The sequence below is a fragment of the Calypte anna genome, chromosome 2, assembly GCF_003957555.1.
Source record: "Calypte anna isolate BGI_N300 chromosome 2, bCalAnn1_v1.p, whole genome shotgun sequence".
NCBI lineage: Eukaryota > Metazoa > Chordata > Aves > Apodiformes > Trochilidae > Calypte > Calypte anna.
In genome coordinates, this window is record NC_044245.1 from 120,108,684 (window position 1) to 120,132,821 (window position 24,138).

A 24,138-nucleotide genomic window follows, 5' to 3' on the forward strand; every position below is an offset into this window, starting at 1 on the left:
GTGTGTCCGTGCCTTTGAGGGTGAGCAGGCGAGGGGAGGGAGGGCAAACGGGGAGGGAAGCGGGCGGGCGATCGGTGAGGAGGGAGAAGCTGCCCCTGGATCATCCGCCCTGCTCGGTGACGGATGGACCCGGGGCTGCCTCCTGCTCCCGGGCCCGGCCCAGGGGGACACTCTCCGGTTCCTCCGACACCCTAACCTACGGGAAGGGACGGGATGGGATGGGAGGGACAGGAGAGTTTTGCACGGGTTCCGTTTCCTGCGGCTCGGGCAACAGGGGGGTTGCAAAACTGTCTTGTGTTTCACGCTGCTTCATGGGTGCCCAAGGAGCTCCGTAAAAATAATGTTAGCCAAGCCAGTATGGTGCTCGTGAAATGAGGGGAAAAAAACAAACATGGGGGAAGAAAAAAAAAAAAAAAAAAAAAAAAAAAAGGTAGGAATTACCGAAAAAAGGGAGAGTCTTTCACGTTGCCTCTCTGTACTATAGAAACTGGGGGTGTGACTGAATCTCCAAACCACCTACACTCCAGGGATGCCACCCAATCGCTGTCCGAGTGCTTTGCAGAACTCCTCCCCTCCCGTTTTGGCTAAGCAGATCCCTTTAGAGAAACTGCCTGTTCTGGCTCATACAGCCTGTAACATATAAAAGCTGTTAGCAGCTCCTGTGGCCAGAAGCTTTAAAACCAGCAGAGTTTTGTTCTTTGGGGGTTTGTAATAAGAGACACTCCTTTCACAAAGGTTCATATCATCATATAGGAGAGTGCTATATATACTGGGAGAACAATAGACTGTATTCTTTTTTTTCTTGGTATTATCCAGAGGTAAGCCATTCAGCTCAATAAGTTTGCTTTGCATGCAGTTTTGCCAATGCTCATCACATTTTGCTGAAGTTAAGATCTGAATGCTATTTCTAAGATGCTTTCATGCTTTATATGTTGTCTTTTACCTACTAGTTTATTTCTGCCACATTGTGTCAAAACAATCCATGCATATGGGATAGGCATAGCTTAGGATATATTTTTCATTTTCAGTGGAAAACATACTGTGAGGTTTCTTGCAGTCTCCCCAGTTAAGATTTATAGTGTGGTTTATAGACTGATCTGGTGTGATAGCACTGTCACTATTTCAGAAATACTACTGGCTCTGATAGTGTAGTTCATGGTATAATGATACTTCTGTTGGTGTGTTTGTAGTAACAACATATTCTCACTTCATATGGTTATTGAAAATTGCTCTGTAACATTCATTCTGACTGGATTGTTTTTTATGTATGAGCTGACAGATTAATTTTTTTGATCACAGTCTGCCAGTTCACTTTGTCTTGCTACCCAGATGTACAGAATCACATCTTTGACATCTTCTCTCCTACAGATCTGTTTTCCACTGCCCTGACTTAAAGCAGAGTACCTCTGTGGCCTGTCTCTCTCCTCTGGCCCCAGAATGACAGTAATCACTGCAATCAGTTGTACTTTCTTATTTTCCATTCTCTGTGAAACAAGTGCATTAGTGTTACCCAACTCCACTGACCTACTCTTGTCAGACAATAATTTCACTGACATTGAGACAGCTTTGGCAGTTCATCTGGACTCTGCAAAAATTCCCAAAGCCAGGCGGAAGCGCTACATTTCACAGAATGACATGATTGCCATTCTTGATTATCATAATCAAGTCAGAGGCAAAGTCTTCCCACCTGCTTCCAACATGGAATACATGGTAAGTGAGTTTTGTTTATTTTAGAGTAAAGCAAACTGTAAATAAGTGACTTCATTTTCTTGAACAAATAGTGAGGGTCTAGTTAAGTAGACAAATGATTTTTAACTCTTACTGATTAATAAAATATTGTTCCCTTACATTTTTTAAGTTGCACTAGTTTAAACAAGCAAAAGATAATGCTGAACTCTGAACCTCTTACTTGTCCCATTGAATTTACCTTTTTCATGACTGGTCCCAAGGAAGCTTCTGGGACTCAAATAAAAGAAGTTGGGAGTTAACTCCTTGCTGGCCTGAAAAGTAGGATGTGATCACAAGGTGTGATTGTTTGCATGTATTTAAAGTGCTAATCATTAGTAGCCTCATTTCTTTAGTGGAGCATCTTGAAGGTCCTTGCCCTGACAAATGCAAAAAGGTAGACAATGACCATTTCTAATTTTCTTTCAGACATAGTAACTTCAGAAGCAATATGGTAAAACTGCTTGTGTAGTAATTCATGAGCTGCCCTGTTTGTCTCATGCTTATCTGTTTTATTTACTACTTATTGTTTTTGTGCACGTAATACTTTTATTTTTCCATTAAAGACAATGCTACTTTTAAATGTTTCTCTGGTATGTAGTTTTCAATGTCATGTTTGTGGCAGGCACCTTTTCCCCTTATTGGCAAATACTTGTTATGTGAATTATCTGTTCCTTCAGGTATGATAGAAGTTATTCATTCACTGTGATTTCATACTTGGCACTTGTAGCTAAAGCAGCGTGTTTGCTGTTTTGTGTTCCAACTTTGAATGCATGTATATTGTGGATCTCTAATGTTAAACATAGGTTGGCCAAGCAAACATTTTCCTACCTTCTAAGTAAGGTATTTACACTGTTTTGAAAGCACAGACAAGTTGTTTCCACACCATAATATCTGCTTAAGCTCACAGAATTTCTCATATGACAATGGATGGTTAACAGGTTTGAGAAACAGGACACCAACAGCTTGACATAAAAAGGGCATAACAGTAATAACAACTCCTCCTTTTTAGCAGCTAATGACTAACATCTTGGATATCTTTCTATCACAGATGTTACCTAAATCTGGATTTGAATCTGCTTAGCATATCCCAGCAGCACCTCAAAATGCTGAGTGCACTCAAAATGTTGCAGAATGAAGGCCTGTTGCCATTCCATAGGCAGAGTTTGAAGTTTGGTTAAGTGGAAAGGTCAGAAGCAGAAAAAACAGAGGGGGCAGAAGTCAAGCTGGGTCATAATTTTCATTGCTGTGCTCTCCACTGATGTTTCCTTTGATTCTGTATAAATAAACTTTGTTGTAATGTCTGAGGGAATGGCAGCCTACCATGCCCTTCCTTGGCTTGTGTGTTTTAGAAATGTGCTCCCGCAGTTTGCTTAAGTGAAGCCAGCACCCTGTCATACTCCCAAGAGTTCTGTAAGTGCAGTGTTCTTAGCCCGTTCAGTCAAAAAACAAAACAAACAAACAACCTCAAAAGAGAAAGCAGTCTTCCTTGATTTAATATATTTTAATGCACTCATCTGCATCAGTGGCTAAGATTTTACCTAAGTTGGGTATACTTGCCACAGCTTTTCTCTGCAATGGGTACTGTGCAAGGTTTGATCCAAAGTCAAGATTGAAGCCATGCTCTGCAGTTATTTACATGCATTTCTTTTCCTCACCTTCTTATTAGTGGGTGCTTTTCCCAGTACCAAGCAGCCATGGGATGTACCTGTCTTTCTATCAGCATCAGCCCCACCAGTAGTCTCAAAAGCAATGTCTAAGTCTTCCTTTTGCATATTATTTTCCAGTCTGAAAGTACTACGGAACATCCTGCTGCAGAATTCAGAGCATCCTGTCAAGCTATGTAGCTAGTGATCCAGGGTGCATTTTGGACCTGGATCACCAAGTGACAACCAACCCCTTTGAAACCAGATCTCTCAGAATTTATTCTGTGTACATCCCATATAACTTTACAGAGCGAAAAATCCCCCAGTGACCAGCTTGACATGTAGCTTGCTCTGCCATCTGCTTTGTAGCTATGGCAGCATCTATATAGCTTTTTACCTCTGTGGCTACAGGAAGTTTTTTGTAGGAAGATCATGAAGATTACATGGTGTTGTAACCCATACAATGACTGGGGACCCCTGTATCAACTGGGGACCCCTCTTTTGAATTTTCTTAGTCCATTCATTGATCTCTGTATAGTTTCAAGGTATGGCACAGCATCTTTGTGTCTTATGGGAACATACGATTGCTGCTGTTATATATAAAACATGTTGTGTCACTCAGTACTCATTTTCATAAATAAGACAAAAACCACGTCATTACCAAGAGACAGCATACGCTGTCCTTGAAAGAACCTGACATAGTGTGTGTTCCTCTTCTGAAAACTATGGAAAAGTGCAGTGGCAGTGATGAAAGTGGACTTTCCAATTTTGCCTAGCAATGACTAAAAAGGATGTCACATGAAAAAGAGCTGGAATTAGTTACAGATGCAGTAGATTATGGAAATCTCTGCTAAGTGTTTTGAAGTAGAGAAAGACTAAGCAGTTTGGAAGCACAAGAAAAAGATGTTTTCTCATCTTTTCTTTGTCCACAGTCAAACTGTATTTTGTTCTTTTTTTCCTAATTGTGTTAGGAACTCATAAATTGTTGTACCACAATCTTACTTCTCTACAGCTAAATTTGCATTTTCTCCTCCACTGGTGAAAACTTAGGGATTAGCTGTACAGGTTGGTTCTCGTGATTCCAGTTCTCCACACCCAACCTTTTTTTTGGTTTTTTTCCTAGACATATTTTTTTCATTCCTCTGATGCAATCTGCTTCTCATGTATTCAGTGCATTTTTAGGTACTTGGAACTCCTTGAACAGTATTGTGTTTGCACCCACTGTCTGGAAAGTTTGTGTGATGTAGGACTTTGGGTGAGAGGTATCAAAGAATGGCTTTGAATTTGCTAGTTCAGACAAAGTTCAGACAAAGATTGCAGTGGCAGAGATGGGAAAGTATTTTAATTCTCATTGGGAGAGGTGGGTCTAAGTGCTGCTTCAGCCTCTTGTATGCAGTTCCCAATGAAGGCAGACAGCTGAGAAGTCAGAATCAGTGATGGTAGAAACTATTCTACTATCAGTCCCTAGTGAAAGAAACTGGTGTGTCTGATGTTAGTTGGACTTCAGGAAATCTTTCTTTTGGGGCACTAGCACCCCCTATGCATTAGACTTTAAAGTAGTTCTTTTGGTTCTAGTTCTGGTACAGCTGGTGCCTATAACTGAAAGTTTTTCTCCAAGCACAAATCTAGAGTCAGTGTATTATGTGAAAGAAAGTGAAAGAGAAAGGAAACAAAAACTTTTAGGCCTCCAATGTAGAAATAACATCCTCTTTCAGTTTGGGCCTTCTTTTGATATACTTCATTCTTCATCCTAAGACACATTTTCCAGTCTTTTTTTGTGCTTAAAAACATGATCTGCAGAATGAAAGATCACACCATCCTTTTGACCTGGCAAAGGACTAAAATAATCCACTTAGCTTTGCATACTTTTTCTGGAGAAAGCAGAAATTGTCATAAAACCAGTGGTTCAGAAGTGAAGTGTAGAGTTGCCTGCAGCTCTCTAGTGTGAAAGGTATGTAAATTCCCAAATACAGGGGAAGTCTCTCACCAAGAAAAATCCCTTTCTGTGAATGCTAATTCTGTGCTACAGAGGCCTGTGTTGACTTTCTGGAACATCTCAGCTACTTTGTAGGCCAGTAAAGATTTGCAACATGTTGCCTGCTGAAATTTCAGTCTTATAAACCATGTCATTCATAACACAGTAGTACTTTAGGTAGTACTTTAGGTAGGTAAAGTACTTTAGTAGTATTTAGTGTCTTTAGGCTCCCTAAATTAATGAAATAGCTGTTCCTATGAGAATCAAATATTATTTTCACTTTCTCAACAACTATTCCCCCTTGACACCAGTTTTTAAAAGTTCATGTTGTCATTGTAACCTACATCAATGTGTGTGTGCAAAACCCACATGAGCAGGTACTTACATAGAGGCATGCTCCTGTTTCACATGCACCAAGCAGAAGCAGTAACTGATATAAGTGGGCCTTAATGGACATTGAACACCAGTCTCCATGGCATTCAAACTGGGAAAATCTCTTCTGGTTCAGAGTACTCTGATTAACTTGTTAAAGAGCCCTACCAAAAGACAAGCTGTGAGGGTAGTTCACTGCTGACTTGAAGAGTGGGGTTCTTCAAGGATGAATCCTGAGCTCTGTATAGTTCAATGTGGTCATTAGTTGACTGGCAGTAGGATGTCTGAAGTATAATAGATGGACCTGTATAATAGATGTGTTTGTATACACTCACAAACATGAAGCTAAATATTTATGAAATGCTGTCTGAATATTTTAAGCCAGAAAAATACTCTAGATAAACTTGAATCTGCTTATGTATAGAAAGACAGACAGAGAGGGACTTTTTATAATATCATGTAGTGATAAGGAATAACAGTTTCAAACTGAAAGAGGGTAGATTTGAATTAGATATTAGGAGCAAATTCTTGCCTGTGAGGGTGGTGAGGCGCTTGTACAGGTTGCTCAGGGAAATTATGGATGCCCCCTCCCTGGAAGTGTTCAAGGCCAAGTTGGATGTGGCTTTAAGCAACATGGTCTAGTGGGACGTGTCTCTGCCCATGGCAGGGAGCTTGGAACTAGATGATCTTTAAGGTCCCTTCCATACCAAGCCATCCTCTAATGTTCTGATAAAGTTTCAATTAATTTTTCTTCAGTGACTGCATAAATACATTTATATGCAGGAAAATCTTCCCCTCCTTAAACATGTCACCTTGTAGGACTGGAAATTATAAAAGATTCCCAGAACAGTCTGAAATGAGTTAATTTGGATACCCAGGAGTTATTTCATGGATCCATAAAGATAGTTTTTCATGAGCTGGTGGCAGAGGAGCTGGAAGCTTATGGAGAGTCTGAGCATTTTTATTTCTAATAAATCCACATTAAAGACTGCAACAAAATGGACAAAGGAAATGAACTGCTTTTCTAAATGAAAAGTAACTGTTCCAAAAGACTCTACTGCAGTTTGCTGAGGCAGTCCATGTGTGTCAATGGGGGAAGTCTGTGCATTCTGTATGGCCCAGGAGTGACCTTCTTTGCTGAGGTGACAAATTTCAAGACTGCTTTCTGTCTATGAAGATCTGCAGACAACATACAAAATCAGATCAGAAAAGCAAGGAAGCCCATTTAGTGGCCACAAATGTATTTCACTTCCAAATTTGAACTACTTCATAAAATTTTAATGTCCAGGTGATCTTCTTCAAAATTCTCACTGAATATGCAATGTGTGATCAGTAACACAACCAAAAAAAACCTCCAAAAAACCAACAAAACAAAAAAACCAACAAAAAACCTAAACCGAACTGTACCAATACTAACACAAGCAAAAGAAACCCCAAAAACCAAACAAAAATCTCAACCCAAACCAACAAACCAAAAAAACAACAACAAAAAAAATCCTAACCAAAACCAACCAACCAACCAAAAAACCCCAAAACAAAACAAAAAAAAAACCCCCAAAATTACCAAAAGGTAATTCAAGTTTTCAGAAGTCCTATTTAATGCCTAAAGCTTTTTATATGGACATGAAAACTGTGAGTTAAATTGGTATTCTCTCCAGTTTTAAAACACTTCTGATGAATTTGTTTCTCAACTTGTTTACCTATTTTTTTGCTGTTGTCAGTGGGGTTTCTTACAGATCATTCTAAATCTTAGAGGACGTTTTGTTCTTGAATTGTTTGCCCTGGCTCCTCTACATAGTCCCATTGAAATCATCCATGTCTGCAAGTAAGGATTGCAGGGCTAGTTTCTTCAAGATTTATGTCTAATGGGTTGGATAGGATTTTTTAATTCATATAGTTTATCCCTGCCATGTTGCAGGACTTCCTTCTGCATTAAATACATATGGTTTTCATCTTGTCTACTCCTGAACACACATAGTGATGCCGTCTCAGTCACATCTCTTGGCAAATATTTTACCTTAGGAATAGAAATGATTTCCAAATGTCTAAGCTAAATATTTCACTCTGTAACTCAGATAATTAATCTTTATATGCACTTTTTAACTGCCCAATAACATTTCTGTCCCTTTTAATTTCAAACATTACCCTTTACATATTTACTGATAGTTTTCTTGGCATTAATCAATATGCCTGCATGCATGTAATGTTTCCTTAATTTCCATGTGCATATCTTAGAATGCTTCTGCATATTGGAACAACTTACAGCTGAACTCAATTTACAGCTCTTTTGTTAAAACAGCGAACAGCACCCTTAAATACCAAAGCAGATTAATCCCATCATTCTAAGTCTGCACGCCTAAAGACACAAGTTCCATAATGAAACAGAGGATTTACTCTAGAAGCTACTGAGAGCCTGCTCTTTCCACTCTTTCCTGTTCTCTTAAATCCTATATATATGGTAAAAGCTGAAATATGTAATCATATGGTGAATCAGGGTGCAAAGATCTTAATCTGCTTTTTGTCATGCAAGAGCACAAAGTAAATCTAAGTGTAGTCCACTCCAGTCTTCTGGGAGGAGAGATTCCAGGAAGCTTGGAGCTTTCCTAGTGTAGTCTGCCTACCCCAGTATGCCATGGCTTTTAGCTTGCTCTATACTGGGAATCCACAAGTGAGATGAGAACAAGTGGAAAGAGTGAAATGGGGAAGTGTATTCAGTGGTTCCAGTTTCTCCCTCCTACAGCCTGTGCTTCTGTTTAGCTTGCTGAGTGTGTCCCTTCTGCCTGGTGCCATAACCCAGTATAGGAGTGTCTGAAGATTGAAGGCTAATTAGTTCTGGAGTGGTAGTCCCCTAAGAAAATTAGAAGAAACCAGAAAGGACTTGTGTGGTTTGCATGTTAAGGGGTGTCTGTCTGCATGACAACTTTAGGAGGAAGAAGTCCTTTTACATCATATTCAGCCTTTTTCTGCAGTGGAGACAAAACATGGCAACTGCCAGGAAACTGATGAAAAGCAAGAGCAGATGGAGTTTACTCTGCTAATTTTGTCACAATAGAGTTACCTAGCTCTCTTTTGCCTCATAGAGTTTACTGACTTACCTCTTTCCTTCTGTACCACTCTTTGACTATTAGTGAGATGCAGGATACTGCTCATTTTTCTATCAGAGTTTCATCTACAAAAGGTTAGGAATCCCCATTCAGTCTCACTAACTAAACCAGAGTTCATCTAGGGTCAAATCCAAGTGGGTGTTGGCTTTGTGAAGTACAAAAGCCATCACTTATGTTCTGAGTGAATGGTAGAAGACCTGTTTAAGAGTTGAACAGAAATGACCTTTCCTGGAAAGTGCTCCTTGAAAAATCTGAAGAACTTCCCCCAAAATGCTGCTGTTGATAAATATTGTGATACCGAGTGACTGTGTTAAACTTGCTTTGGTATTAGAGCTCCTCTCCAGTGCTTTATGAATAAGAATTTTAAAACATCCATCTCACTGGTGTTTTAGGAGGGAAGATTTACACTATTTAAATTTAGTATTAGCAGAAAGTCTTCTAGGAGTTTAAGCAAACAAAAAACAGCCTATTAAAGTCTCAGATAGAAAAGCAGCCTGCCCAGAGCACTCAGAATTAGACATTCCTTTATTATTAAATGTAGCACCTCTTGAACTTCTTGGCTAAAATCAGAGACAGGGCATTTTTCACAAGAATCTTGATCCAAAGTACATAGTACTTCATTTCATACATGAATGGAGATGACAATAAGCTTAAACTTCTCAACATTTTTATCTTCTTTCCTTACCTGAGAAAAAATTCTGAAAAGAGGAACAGTCTATCCAGCACTATCCAGCACACACTTTAGCTGTGTCCTAAAGACAGCAAAAGATGAAAACTCCAGGATAACCATGTTTGATTTTTGTATACAGAATACTCTCTTCAGCACAGGCACCTCCACCTGTGAATGCCCTGGAATGCCCTGTAAGTGCCCTGGAATGGGCTTTGAGGTCTATTTTAACTCAGAATGAACTTGTCTTGCATCTCTATCTGTACAGCAATATTAGTTAACCTGTATCAAGAGAAAGAATCTTAAATCGATCTTGTTTCTTCTGAGAAGCTTCTTCTGAGAAGCAGCTATGTGTTTTCTTTTGTCATGCTGTCATACCTTTCAATTAGAGCTACTTAGAAAAATAATAAGTATTTTCTTTGAAAACTTTTAAAGAAATTAGGAACATTTTTGTTTTAATGAAAAACTCCAGTGGTCAGTAACAAAAAAAAAAAAAAAAAAAAAAAAAAAAGAAGAAGAAGAAAAAAAAAAGATAAAGGCTGTGGATTATTTTCATATAGAAGACAAACAAAATACTATGAAAGAAATCTTTCATTCACACTTTCTGGTTTTGAAAAAAGGCAATTTGCTCTGATCATGTTTAAAATGGCAGAGGTCAGACACCTTTCTCTTCAGGCTCATGACCAATGGTCAGGAAGACATGGAGCTAGACATAGTCTGCTCCTTTTTGTTACCACTTCTGAGATAAGCTCTTGCCAACTAAAACATGCCTTGCAGTAGGTTAGGAAAGCACTGAATATTTTAAGATATGTGGCTCTGATATTTAACTTTTTTTAAAGCTAAATAAATAATAGCCTATCAGGGAAGATTATTCTTATTAAACCTGACAGCCTACCAATTTTATTTGTTTCTCATTGTTTAAAAACCGGGTGCCAAACATGAAAAAAAATGCAGACAACCTTTAGAAGCAACACATTGACTATTAACACTGGTCAAGCTTCTAATAACAGGAGTCTGACTTGGGCCAAAAAGACACACAGGAGTATAAACTTCTGTATAAAAGGTAGACTTGAATTTTCACAAGAAAAGAATTTCTGGCAATGAAGTCTCTTGGACATCTGTCTGGTGATGCCCCAATTACTATAGGACAGACCCTCTAATACTGAGCCTTTCAGAAGCATGAATCAGATGTTTGGAGGTTTGGATATATGAGAGTAAATCGACTATAAAACATTGCACAATTTTACTTTGAGTTGCAGTGACAAGAAGCTTGATGCATTGACCCTGTATTTATTTGTAAAAGAATGAAGTACAGAACTGTGATTCCCATCAAGATTTTTTTCTCTAGAGGGTAGACTTTGGCTGTTTTCTGCATATACTTTCTAATTACCACCTACTGCATTTGGGAAAGGACTTGCACTTGTGATAGACACCAACTACAGAATGCACAGTAAGATTTCTAACAGGTGGCAGTTGAGAGCAAAACGTGTTCATATTCTTAGAGAGAGTGCCTAGAATCCAAATGATCTCAGAGCCCAAATAAATATATAAAGTTTGCCAAATCTGTCTATAAATTCCAGTGAGCTCATATGTTTTCATCACACAGTATGTACTGAAAAAAGTGAAGGCCAAGAGACGAGGCTCTTTCAGTCACTCTGCTGAAAAAAAATGCAAGCAGAAAAGCTGGTGGGTTGTTTTATTAAGCTTTGTGCCAGACTGGGAGTAGTGGACGTGGTGGGAGGTCCTACAGAAACTTTCTGCACCTGAAAATACTACAGGTTCAAATGCTGTACAAATGAGAAGGGCAGAACTTGTGCAAAAGATCCCTGCATGCCCTTCAAGCTTCAGTGGGATATCTGACGAATATCCACCATGTATTCCAGTGGTACAGCCAGGCAAGGCTGCATGGCTGTTTGACCTATAAGGACAAGATCTGCACCTTGGAAGGTAGCAGCCTACATCTGCTAATCTGCTCCAGGACTTGTGCAAGCAGCTGTGGAGGGCAGCTGCACAGATGGGCTGGAGATGTTGGATTTCATACCTCAGCTTCCCAAAGTTTTTCTCACAGGAAGAAATCACTTGAATTGAGGTTTTCATCTTTCTCACTTGCTGCCATTCTGGAAGTAAGAGTTTCTGATCTTAAGCTGGGCAAGCCAGTGAAAGCACCAGGCTTATGGAGAATAAAAACAGAAGTCTAAGGGAGAAAGGTTTAAATTTTTTGACTGATCACTGCTAGAAGTCCTACTGGACACTTTTCTGAAGTGTGTCAGAGCCAATGTGCATTTTTTTTTCTTGCCAAAGAAGAATCTGAAGATGTTAATACGAGTGCATAGAATGTATGTATTAGTTACAAATGAGATGCCAAAACTGGCAACAAAATTGTACTGCAAAATGTGACAGTGTTGCCATACAACTTTATACAAATTGCACATCCCAAGGTTTCCTTTGCAATCTTCTCACACATCTTCAGTTTTATGAAGAAGTTGAAGAGGACAACAGACTTTTTTTCTCTGGATTTATGTTCAAACCTCTACCTGGTGCTTGTCAATCCTGCTGCAGGGTTGGTGGTAGCCAGCTGAGGGGCTGTCACTCTGTGGCTGTCGTGGCATTACAGGAAGCAGCCCTCACCTGATGGACACACAGGGAATTCATAGGAGAGTAGGGAGTGACCAGGATGGGTAGTTTTTGCTTAAAGTACTTGCTTTGTCACTAAGGAATATGCAGAATATTATTCTAGCTGATAAGTCATATTAAAACAACCAACCAACCAAAAAGTAACCACTAAATCCAAACTATAAGATACTGAGAACTGCTGCTGGTATTGAATATTCAAATGAATGATCTGCTGAGGTTCTGATGTACTCTTGTGCAAGTGAGGGGCACTTCCTTGCTATGCCAATAAAACTGAGCATGGAAAGATTAAGGATTATGATGTCAAAAGATGATTGGAAGCACAGTTCTCCATTGCTTGGATACAGACCCCATAGGTTTATAACATATCTTTATGGAATACCTAGTATCTGTTGGCAGGCAGTCCCAGGGAAGAACTGCTCCTACTTCTCTCTCTCTCTCTCTCTTTTTTTTTTTTTTTTTTTTTTTTTTTTATGTTTCCTTCCTGACAATGAGGGCTATAGAGTTAAAAGCTTCTAAATGTTTTTACACAGAGATATCCACATAGAATGAAAGAAGCATTAATACAGTGTACCAGCGTGTATTCTGCTCACTTTAGCACAAATTCTTGCTGCCTGTTACCATTAATAGCATACTAGAGTATTGGCAGAGAAGAAGGGAGTTGGTTGCATTCTGCTTTGGTGATGATGTATCTCATGAAGCAAAGCATGTATCAAGATATAAAAATAGTAATAATTTTCTTTTGTCACTGGAAATCTGTATTCTGAACTTCAGGGAATGTATCAGTTAGCCTACAAAAAGATGGGGTTTTGTCTTCGAAAATCAGGAAAATTTAAATTTAAAGTATTTCAGCTTTCTCATGTAAAGTGGATAAACGGTCACAACAACACTTCTTTCTCCACACATCACATAATGTAGAACCAGGCTAGCAAAGGGTAGGTTGATTTCTTCACTCACTCCCCATATTTGCCAGGAATAATGGATAGTAACTTCCTGTTCTTCTAAATTCTGAACTTTAGGAACAACCTACCAAAGGGTGCAATTCCAGGTGGCAGTATCCGTCATTCTTTCTCAGGTGTGGCATCTCCAGCGTGAGCAGCAAAAACTTTAGTTCTCAATTTATCTTCATAGCTCTAAAGATAGTACTCAATAGAACATCTGTTTTACTTGGGAGGTATTTTACTACTTGGATCAGTCCTTTTTTTTCTACCTGTAAGAAAGCAGAAATAAACACTATATCTGCATGTACATTATTTTTACTTTTAAGTAGTAAATCATTAGAAAAAGATTATTTGCAATTTCACTCTTAAGGAAAGTAAAGGCAATAAAGTGTTGACAGATCTTAGTGATGATTTTGGAAGAAGCCAGTAATTGCTTAATGTGGAAAAAATATCACAACATGTTTTGCAGAATTTATCAATCAGATCATAAATCTGAGGATAAATATCAGCAACATACAAAGTGAAAATTATGATTTGTCTTTCTCATTTTCTCTGACAATGTGTGAGAGATATTACAGAAATGGATGTCCATTTTGAGACCAGCCAGATATTTTTTCCATTTTAAAGTCCTGAAGTGTTGAAATTTTGTGTATTTTTCAAGGTGAGGAGATATCCTCTTGCAGAAATGGGAAGCAAGTCACTAACATTTTCTAGTATACATAAAAGTAATTTAGGAATATGGCATTTTAAAACTTACAGGGGTAGGAATAATTCTGTTTTGAAGAAAAAACCTCTATCAGGAGTTTATGCAAATTCCAAGACATTTGTATTTTACCTTTCTTGACTTAGCTAATGATATTTTGGATGATCTATAACATCCCAGAACTCATTTGCATCATTCAAAATAGGAGAGAAAGCCTTGACAAAGTGAAAGAACCCTTCTCTCTCCTCTCTTCCCTTCCCTCTTTTGTAAAAAGATTACAAAATATTTAAAATTTTTTACAAAGCCATGAGAAACTTTGAGGCATGTGATCTAGAAACAAAAAATAGTCATAGACAGCCCCCTTACGATTGTTTATTTCATCAAGTTATGAAATTAAAATTCATTAAATGCACTTATGTTCTGTTTCTAGCTCTTCCAGAGACAGAAAAAAATCTCTCAGAAAATGACCAATGAAGCCAGGTGTTGGCATCCTCTGGATAGCCAAGCTGAACTCTGAGACACAAACTGCTTCCTAGAGCTGTGTGAACTGCAAACTGATATCTCATGAAGTCAGCTTGAAACCCAGGGGTTTTGGTACTTATTCCAGGCCTATGTGATGCCTATGTTTGGGCCATCTAGCTGAGGTTAATTCAAGTAAAAAACAGTCATGTCATGAGCTTCACTGATATCCAGAAGTCCTAATCCAGACCTCACTCAAGAAAAAAGATTGTTTCCCAACCTTTATGTAATTACAGAGTACGAATATTATGAAGCCAGACTAGAAGGACTCCAGCCTTTTTTTGCAGTGAAATTGAGAGGTGATCCATGAAAAGAAAAGGTCTTCAAGGAGGGGCTGACATTCACTACTTTACCTTGTCATTCTGAAGACCTATAGTGAATATGCACCCTTTGCTTTCATAAAGGTACAGATCCCAAATGACATAGTTCCTTGATACTGACAAATCCCAAAGCTAGATGTTTCATTAGCACCAGCAATGTGCTCCAGACCCTGAAAACACTGTTTTGAATCCCATCTCTGTTTTAGTCTGATTTAACCATGACTTTTTACATCCATCATTCAAAGATGTTAGCAAAGTTTTCCTGTTCAGGCTGTGCTAAGAGATGTTACAGCAATGCATTTACAACTACGAGTATGCAACTTTCTAATTTTTATGTAACATTCCAACAGGGTGTGTGTATCCAGAGTAGTAATATGCTAGCAGTAATACTTGTAGCGGGAGGAGCCATTCTTGCTCCTGAAGCTCGACGAGCTGCTGGTCTCTTCCAGGACTCCAGCCACCACACAGCGCTTCCAGGGTAGAAGTGTAGCGGGAGGAGCCTTTCTTGCTCCAGAGGCTCAATGAGCTGCTGGCCTCTCCATGCCTCACACCAGAGTGAGCTGAGCTCTGCTCCGTGGGTGTGTGTCCCACCTTTATTGGCCCCCTGGTCTTGCTCATGCCCAATAGGGGCCTGTCCTAATCAGACACAGGTGGACTCACACCCACTCACTGGCAATTCAAGGCACCTGGTTTATCTGGTTTCTCTACAAATACTGGAGTCCTTTAGAAAGTCTGCAATATGAACAAGTGATTCGAATGAAAAGAGATCCATTTAATGTTTTGTGTACATTTATTCCATGTTTTTTGCTTACAGATAAAATAATGAGGTTGCTCTCTGAACTACCTTGTTTTCAGCTTTATGTTCTGTAAATTATAGTAATATTGTAGTTGCTTCCTTTTGTTTTTCTTCATAATGTTTATTCAGCTTCACCATCATTTTAATACCTAAGAAGATAGTTGTGACCATGACTTCCTGTTCCACCAAAGACCAAAAGTGCACTCCATCCCTTCTACATATCAATTATCCAAGACAGCCAAAACGCAGCTATAGAAGGAGCTATAGAAAAGGAAGATACAAGATAACTGTGACTCACTGCTTTGGTTTAACCAGGATTAAAAAAACTGCCTGGGACACCACTGCACTAACCCAAGATACCCACAACATTGAAAATCTTCCCCTAGGGAAGGAAGCTCTCTTTTTGTGTTTCAAGAAATTTTTGTCAACATTAAAGACATTTCATTCTACAGTTCATCACTTTTTATACATTATAGGAATAACAACATCTATTTTGTCTTATTTTCATAGGGGGAAATAGAAAACCCAACAATAATCTTGGGTAAAATTCTGGTATCACGGGTAAAATTCCTGCTGATAATTAGTGCTAAGATTTTATTCCTGACTCTCAACCAGCATGTGTTGTGTGAGTGTAGGGAACACTCCAAAGCTTCCTTATAAATCCTTGTAAAATGGTCTCTGGTGTTGAAACTGCCTGTGTAGAAGCACTGGCCTCATCCCTGTATTCACTCTCCTGGACAAGTTTCAAGTCAAGTGTAGTTTTTCAGTGTTGTTTTGCAGGGAGTAGTGCAGAGAGGACAGTCGACAGCTTTCTAGGAAAATAATCTTTGACTGAGGAAAGAAAAATAAATTGGCCAAAGGATGTCCACTTGAAGCTGCCAAGTGGAAGTGTGGTGAGATGCTTAACTCTATTGCAGCTGAGACTGGGCTGAGGAGTGGGAAGGGTTTCCATGCTGGATCAGATCAGTTATCTGGAGAGTTTCAATAGGATCTTTATGCTGTGTGGTAGGTAGGTGACTGCCTCCCTAACCACTAACAGCCTAGCAAATGAAGATTTTCCATCCCCAGGGAGGGGGTGAGCATACTTTAGCTTTGGGAATTTGCATGATTAGTATTTGAGGATGAGTCACCTCCTCAAATCTTGACCCACTCTGTATGCAAATCTTTCTCCTTTTTCATTTTCCATTTTGTGTTCATGTCAGGCAGCTTTCTCTAACACGTTTAATAGAAACACTGGATTTGCCATCATTTCAGAGTTTATAAATCTCTTTATCACACTATTTTTTTAAAAAAAAATCTTTGCTAATAACCTTGAGACTCTTGGCTTTCTCCTCATTCAGAAACTGGCCCTCCGGCTTTCAAGTTACTTCAGTTTCTGCTTTTCGTGGTTTTTTTCTATTTATTTATATGCTGTTTGTGCATCAATGAAGCCTCATGGATTCAAAAATCTAAATGTCTTTGCCCTGTTTTCTTACATGCCCAGAACAGGGGACTGAACTCAGATAGGAATTAATACAATTGTGGACTCAGGTAAACTAATGGTGCAGTCTCTAACAGTTTAGATGATTTTTGGTCATTGTGAGATAAAAAATTTTCTGCTTCAGCCTATATTTTTTTTTTGCCTCACCTAGTGGAGATGATCTAGAGCTAGTCCTAGAGGGACTGAGATCACCTTTTCTTCTAGGAAAACAAAACAAAATAAGGAAGATGAAGCACTTAATCTTCTCCCATGAAAACAAATTGTTTGTATAGCAGGAGGGACTCTCTACAAGGGCTTTTTGCCAGCCTGCTAATGAAGGAATGGAGGAAATTAAAAGTTTCTGCATATGTTTCCTCTCCCCCTTATTACATATTCAATTTATTTTCTCATTTTCTCTCTTTTTTTTGTACTTGCCAAAAATTTCATATGTCCATAGAGTGGTCAAAAATGAACAGATGATAGAAAGCAGAGTGTAATGTTTATCACAGTAATGCTCACATGCAACACCTATGGCTTTTTCACTGAGTTTGAAATAAACCCCCTGGAACTTTGCCTATTAAACGCTGCAAATGATACCAGAGAACTGAAAATGAAGGTAAGGAAAAATGAAAGTGGAGTAGCAATGGTCACAGTGTTCAAGGCAGGGGCTTTGCCTAGTTTAGAGAGGGCATTAATGGTGAAAACCTAATCCAGTCTTAACATTTCTTTCAATTACCTACGATGCTATTTTGCGAGGCAATTTAGTAAGCAAAAATATGCTGTGTGGAAGTCAGGAGCTTGGTGCTATTTGTGCAAATACAGTACACATTTAGATTATTGCGGGACTGCAGCCAGGTCACTTGGGACCAAGCATGCAGACCTCATGTTCAGCCTTCTGGCAAAGAGCACTCATGCCAGGAGCATGGTTAAACCCGGTAAAGGGGGATGTTTATGGGGTGTCACAGTCCTGGCGGAGCTGCCCCAAATGGATGCTCATTAGGCAGCTGTGTTTGGACCCATGCTCTGGATCCACATTCTACTCCATTCCCTTGGGCTAGGCAGGCTCCCAACCATGACTGTGGCCCTGGCCTCTCAGGCACACTTTCCAGACATACTTCTGTGCTTGAACTTGCTGCTGTCCCGTCTTTCAGACCTCTTTTTGGTACCACTGATGCACCACAGAACATGAAGGTTTATTTTCATGCTGGCCACATGCAGCTAATTGGCTTAAAGTCACAGATACAAAGCAGAACAGATGTCTGTCTGTACATAGTTTTCTTTGTCTTGGGCCTTGGAGCATTTTTTGAGTTTTGGAAGGGGCTACAGCAGCCCCAAGTCCCTTGTCTTGTACCCCAGCTCTCCAGTTTAGCCTTCTCTTCCTAAGTTATAGCTTTATCTCTAACTCCTCCAAGAAACTTCCTTCATTATTCCAAGCTGAATTCCCTGGGAAGTACCTCACCTGTTCCAGGTTAGCAAAAGCTTGGTTCAGTGATATAGCAATTTTATAAAATACACTAAATTTTGTACATTTCACTTAAAGAAATTTCAAAAACTGCCAGAGAGGTCAGTGAATTAATTATTGTCCTTGTCCATAATCCGTGGTCAGCCTTTTTACTCAGTGCGTCTGCAAAATTAAAACTATGAGTACAGTGATAGAAATCATTATTAGCTCATAGCACAGAAATAGTTATGATGTGGTCCACCTTATCCTCTGATAAGTTTATTTCTGACTTTGCCTCTTATTTCCTACCTCAGAAAGCATACTCTGTTTCATAGCCACCCAAGATTTATGAGTTTAGGTTTGTGTTTAAAAAGCTGTTAAGGGGTGGGTAGGCAATTTTACCAAATTAGTTCATACCTTTTCACCTAAATTCACTAAACAGTCCACAGGGTGTTAAAAATTTATCTTACTTCAGGATCTACAGTCTACTTGGGTATCGCTTGAACACTACAATATACTGCAATTTGTGCATACATGTAATGTAGCAATGAAGATATTTTTTCATTTGGTGCTCCAGGCATGCAATAGGTTCTGTGGCTGATATCTCTGATATTGCTTAGGTGAGACCACTTACTGTGGAGAAAGTAGCTGTGGCAAAACAAGCATGTAAGTGAGCAGGCAAAGGATGTAAAGGAGGTGGTGTTTAAGTTCCACTTGTCTTGTTCCTATCATTGGAGGAAAACTTAAGAAATCAAAAGATAGCAGTCTTACAGAGCTGTTATCTTTTTATTCCAGGCAGGAAGCAATGTCAGATCCCATACAGAATAAAGTAGTGAAACTCACATTGCACTTGGAAACTATCCATAGCCTTTGCCTTTCTGGAATTCTTTTACTTGACCTTATGGGTTTAACTATGAAAAGTTGCCACAGATGCTCTGCCTATAGGTACTCCTGAGATCCTATTTCAAATGTGTTGGGGTTTTTTGGGTTATGTAATACCTGTGCTGAATTGCTCTTCCCTCTTCTTTGCTTTAACCTTCTGAGTCCCATCTGACATCTCATTCCAGAAATGGATCTCATTAACATAGGAGGTAAAATGGCAGGAGAATGCCCTGTTCAGTGATGGGCTTTTTCAGAAAAAAAAGGAAGAGATATCAATACCTGGCTTCCCTTGATGATGTGGGCAGGAATTACATTCAGCTACAGGGAAAATCCTGCTAGGTCCTGTACATGCTGACCCACAGTTTTCTGAATTAAGAACCCCCTGCCTAGTTAAAGTTCTAATGCATTATGATGGCATATTTGTGACTTAAGATATCTGCTTCTTGCATTCTTGCACTGTGATTGTTTTTTTCTTTTCTACTGTTAAACTTCTTTTATTTTGTCAGGTTTGGGATGAAACTCTTGCCAAATCTGCGGAGGCTTGGGCTGCTACATGCATTTGGGACCATGGACCTTCCTACTTACTGAGATTCTTGGGCCAGAATCTGTCTGTAAGAACTGGAAGGTAGGCAGACACCATACAGAACAATTATTTTGTCAGCCTTTTAACATCCTTTAAGATCCAGATTTTAGACTGATGTGTCCAGTACTCTAGCCATTATTGATATCTATCCATGTTTATTTGGTTTAAGAGTATTATTGCACAATGCTGTGCCCCTAGTGTCGCATGGAGAAATGTACATTAGGTTACTTGCATCAAAGGGATTAGCAACAGAAACTTTAAAAATGCCTAAGTCTAGAATGACATGTTCTTGTTTCTGTATTTTAAACACATCCAGGTATCGATCTATTCTCCAGCTTGTAAAGCCATGGTATGACGAGGTGAAGGATTATGCCTTCCCTTACCCTCAGGACTGCAACCCCCGGTGCCCCATGCGATGCTATGGACCCATGTGCACCCACTACACACAGGTTGTATAAATTACATTCTTCTACTCAAAAACTACTGTCTAAAGCTGGACTTTTCTGTGATTTATTTATATCACTCTCTCAAATAAATGTATATATATATTTCTTTTCAATTTGGACTTCACCAATAATAAATATTTATTCAGATGGTTTGGGCCACTTCCAATCGTATAGGCTGCGCAATCCACACATGCCACAATATGAATGTCTGGGGATCTGTATGGCGACGAGCTGTTTACTTGGTATGCAACTACGCCCCAAAGTGAGTTACTCTCTTTGAATATTGTTTATTTTTATACTTTGTGCATGTTTTGGTCCTCACATAGGACTGCTTACTCCTTTTCTCTGCACCTTGGCCTCTATTTGTGCTATTTCTAAGGGCTGTTCCTTCGTTCTAACTTTACATCTGAGCTTACAGAAAATGCATGACTTTGGTGTATGAGGGAGAAAAAGAAATAACTTGTTGTGTATAGAACAAAACGAAAAACTTTCTTCTGTTATTGTTGCTATTACTATTTTAATTCTTTTTGTCTTCCTCCTTTGTGATGACTCTTTTCAATTGCTAATTGTTTCACTGTTATTTTACTCATGCTGAGCTAGACTTCAGCAGGTAAGAAATCCTGCTGCAGATCAGGCCCTTTGATTTATTGTGAACACATATTGTTACCCACATACCTTTGCTATTATCATGATGCATCCATAGTGTAGGTTTCCTACAAATTCCATCTACCTAAGCTCGGTGTCTACAAATCTCATCTTGCCTTTCATATTAGGGTCCTTCAAAATGTACATTATAGACACCCATGGGTAATGCAGAGATCTGTTTAAGGTTGAAATGAAGAATTAATTTTCTCCAGTGTTTCCTAGATATCATCCCAAACTGACATGTGTGTGACAATAAAGTCTGACTCTGGGAGAGCTTCAATTTGAGGTCTGGTTTGGACTAATGCTTCAAAAGCAGCATGGGCAGTGTAAAAGGCTGGTTTTTCTGACTGTATAATATTAGGCAGAGCCATAATTCTGTATAGGAATGTGAGTATAATTAATTGAGCATGTTTCCCATAAACTTTCAGTGGCAAAGGTCCATTTGCGGTAGAGAATATGCAAGAATATATCATTATTCTAGCTGTTGCATGAGTAAAAGAATTTTTAAAGATTTCTCAACTTTAAAAAAGCTAGAATTTAATAAGAAAACTCACTTGAAATCAAACACCTTTGAAAAACAAGATTTTCTCTATCTTTTTGTCTGCAATATCTACTAGGAAAGGGTGATAAGAAGTGAAACTGAAGAGTAAATTTCTGACTTTTATTTCCTCAACGTGGACAAGGTGGAATCAAAGTTTGTAAGAGAAAACCAAATACCATTTTTGTACATCAGCATTTGAAAAATATTAAATTAGAAACTTCCTAGAATACATCTATCATATTCATATATAGGAAAAAAATGTTTTCAGCTGTTACTTAAAAGTGACACAGTTTGCATATCAATTAATGGTGAATTATAGATATTTCACATTTTCTCTACCTGCAAATCCCACCGTGTCTCAGCCAGCTAACCAAATTCTGGAGTTACAAGCTTCTACTCTGGATGAGATTTTGAGTAGCTCTTTGATTCGTAGGCAGTGGAATTGAGATTTTTACGTCTACTTCTTTCACACCCGCAAAAAGGATATTGAGTGGTCTTGCCTGGTTTAACCTTATATTCTTAAGAATTAATTAAGTTGAGTTAAGAACATTGGGCTTAGATTCTTTTGGCCCACATTCAGCATTCTCTTTGCCAGTCAACAAAGGCTCTGTCTTTCTGAGTAATCAGCACATCAGAAACTCCCCTAAAGAAGGAGGTCAGTATTACATCCCCAATCCCAGTTATTAAGACTGGATTTAGGCAAAGATTTAGGTTCTAGAAATCAAACTATATTCATTGATGCCATGCTATGATGCTGAAAAATACCCATGCTTCTCAAAATGAGGTGGGAAAAAATGTCAAGGAGGATAATTGCAAAGTTTAGAATGGCCCTGCCCCTGGTTATTTAATGCATTCACCTGAGTCAGCCTTGCATTGCATAGAAAATAAAACAGAAATCACCTTTCAGAAAACTCTGGATTTCCATATCTGTTATAAAACTAATTATATTTCCTGAACACTCGGTCTTCTGTACCTACTTGGAAGAGAAGTAGGAATGAGCAAATTACTTGAGAGATTCCTACTTTCTTACAAGGCAAAACCCAGACCAGGGCTTTTGATCCAGCATTATTGGCTGGGAGGTGGAGATGAGAAAATATTTCATAAATAATTGCATTACTCACTGCCATAACACGTCACATGCAAACTAGAGGAAAGTTCTCCGCTCAGTAAGACATAACATTTAAATTAAAATCTAATTTTAACTTTCTTTCTGCCCACATCATAAGTATTTCATGAATTTTTAAAAGCCTGGCGTTTATATAAGCATTTAAATGTCTGGGTGCATTTTTTCAGATGTTCCCAGATCTTTCAGAATTACCTCTTTTCACATGACTACTCTACAGACGTAGCCCTTTCTCCTTGATCTCTATTACAAAGCTTTGCTCACCAGATGGGAGCTTTCCTCCTCTTTTTGAAATTGATGATGCCCCTACAAATGCCCCAATACGTTTCTTTTTAATACATTAGTGCTGGGAATAGTTTTTATTTTTCCTTTTCTCTGAACATAAATTCAGCCTTTCACAGTGTGGACCCAGAGCAGTGCAACCTAAGAATAAGACTTGAATCAGTTCCTTTTCCCTCCTTCCAAAACCAAGCTTTTTAAGATAACTGCTAGACAGAAAAGTGCTCAAGGAAAACCTTGCACCAAGGCTTATGTTGCTAAATTCTCATAAATATAACCCTCTCACAAAAAAATAATCTGCCCCAGGCTCAGAGAGTCATAAATCACTTGACTGTAGCAAAAGCGAGGGGAGTGGAATTTCACCAGTCCCAAAAGCATATGGAACGGACCATTGGCCTGGGTGGTGACATGGTCATTCTCCTGCTGGTTTTTGGGAACTGGTAGATCAATGTTTGTTAATAACCTGCAGAAATATATTAATGTAGGACTTCAGTAACAGAGCATTTAGAAGGATATCACTGAAGACATTACATTTAATCAGTCAAACCAAGTCTGATTCAATGATTTTTTTTTCCATTTTCGTCTTTGAAATTATTAAGGATTCTTTTTTGTTTGTGTTTTTTTTATTTCAGGGGGAATTGGATTGGAGAAGCACCATATAAAGTAGGAGTTCCATGTTCTGCTTGTCCTCCAAGCTATGGAGGTTCTTGTACCGACAATCTGTGTTTCCCAGGAGTAACATCAAACTACTTATACTGGTTTAAATAAATTAAGGTTTACAAATTTTTTTTTTAAACGATGAGTAGCAAGAAGCTTGTATATTGAATTTTGCACATATTATATATATAGAGATATTGTAATAATAATAATCTGATGTTTTCTTTTTGTATGCTTTTGTATAATTAGCTTTCAAAGCATAGTATAATTTTGTTTTAACACTTTTGGGATTTAAGACTCACATTAACCCTTTTAGATTAACATTTTGTTAATGGTGAGCAAACTAATTTTTACTTTAGCAAGCTTAGCTTCCTGAAGGTTAGCTTCTATTAAAAGCACATTAAAAAGTAGAATATGACTTCCCCTTAAAAATGGCTCCAGAAAGAGAAGGGTCATGGAGAAGCAACACGGTGCTTTGAAAACGGAGTGTGGTGTGCAAAGCAACAAAGTTTCCCAATGGTTCCTCCCATTTACACCTCTGCTTTCCCCTGCCACGTCAATGGGACTCTGAGCAAAGAAAAACACATGTGCAAGAGAAACTGCAGGATATTACCTACCTCATGCACAACATTGATTCATTTGTGGCGTTTCAATCATTCAGCACACGGCTGCTGCTATCATCA

At 38.7% G+C, this 24,138-nt stretch overlaps 1 protein-coding gene across 1 annotated transcript; it reads left to right on the forward strand.

The window, feature by feature from the left end:
* Positions 1 to 641: 641 nt before the first annotated feature.
* On the forward strand, positions 642 to 23,861 carry PI15 (peptidase inhibitor 15). Its single transcript, XM_008493504.2, has 6 exons — positions 642 to 818; positions 1,369 to 1,710; positions 19,688 to 19,806; positions 20,081 to 20,213; positions 20,357 to 20,472; positions 23,431 to 23,861. The coding sequence occupies exons 2-6, from the start codon at positions 1,438 to 1,440 to the stop codon at positions 23,564 to 23,566; spliced, it is 777 nt and encodes a 258-aa protein (XP_008491726.1). The 5' UTR covers positions 642 to 818; positions 1,369 to 1,437; the 3' UTR covers positions 23,567 to 23,861.
* Positions 23,862 to 24,138: the final 277 nt, after the last annotated feature.

Excerpts from the sequence above, each read along its gene's own strand:
- PI15 (XM_008493504.2), top strand. The coding sequence starts at position 1,438 with ATGACAGTAATCACTGCAATCAGTTGTACTTTCTTATTTTCCATTCTC. Across the intron at positions 20,214-20,356 it reads TGTGCACCCACTACACACAG|ATGGTTTGGGCCACTTCCAA; the intron begins GTTGTATAAATT and ends ATATTTATTCAG. Across the intron at positions 20,473-23,430 it reads GTATGCAACTACGCCCCAAA|GGGGAATTGGATTGGAGAAG; the intron begins GTGAGTTACTCT and ends TTTTTATTTCAG.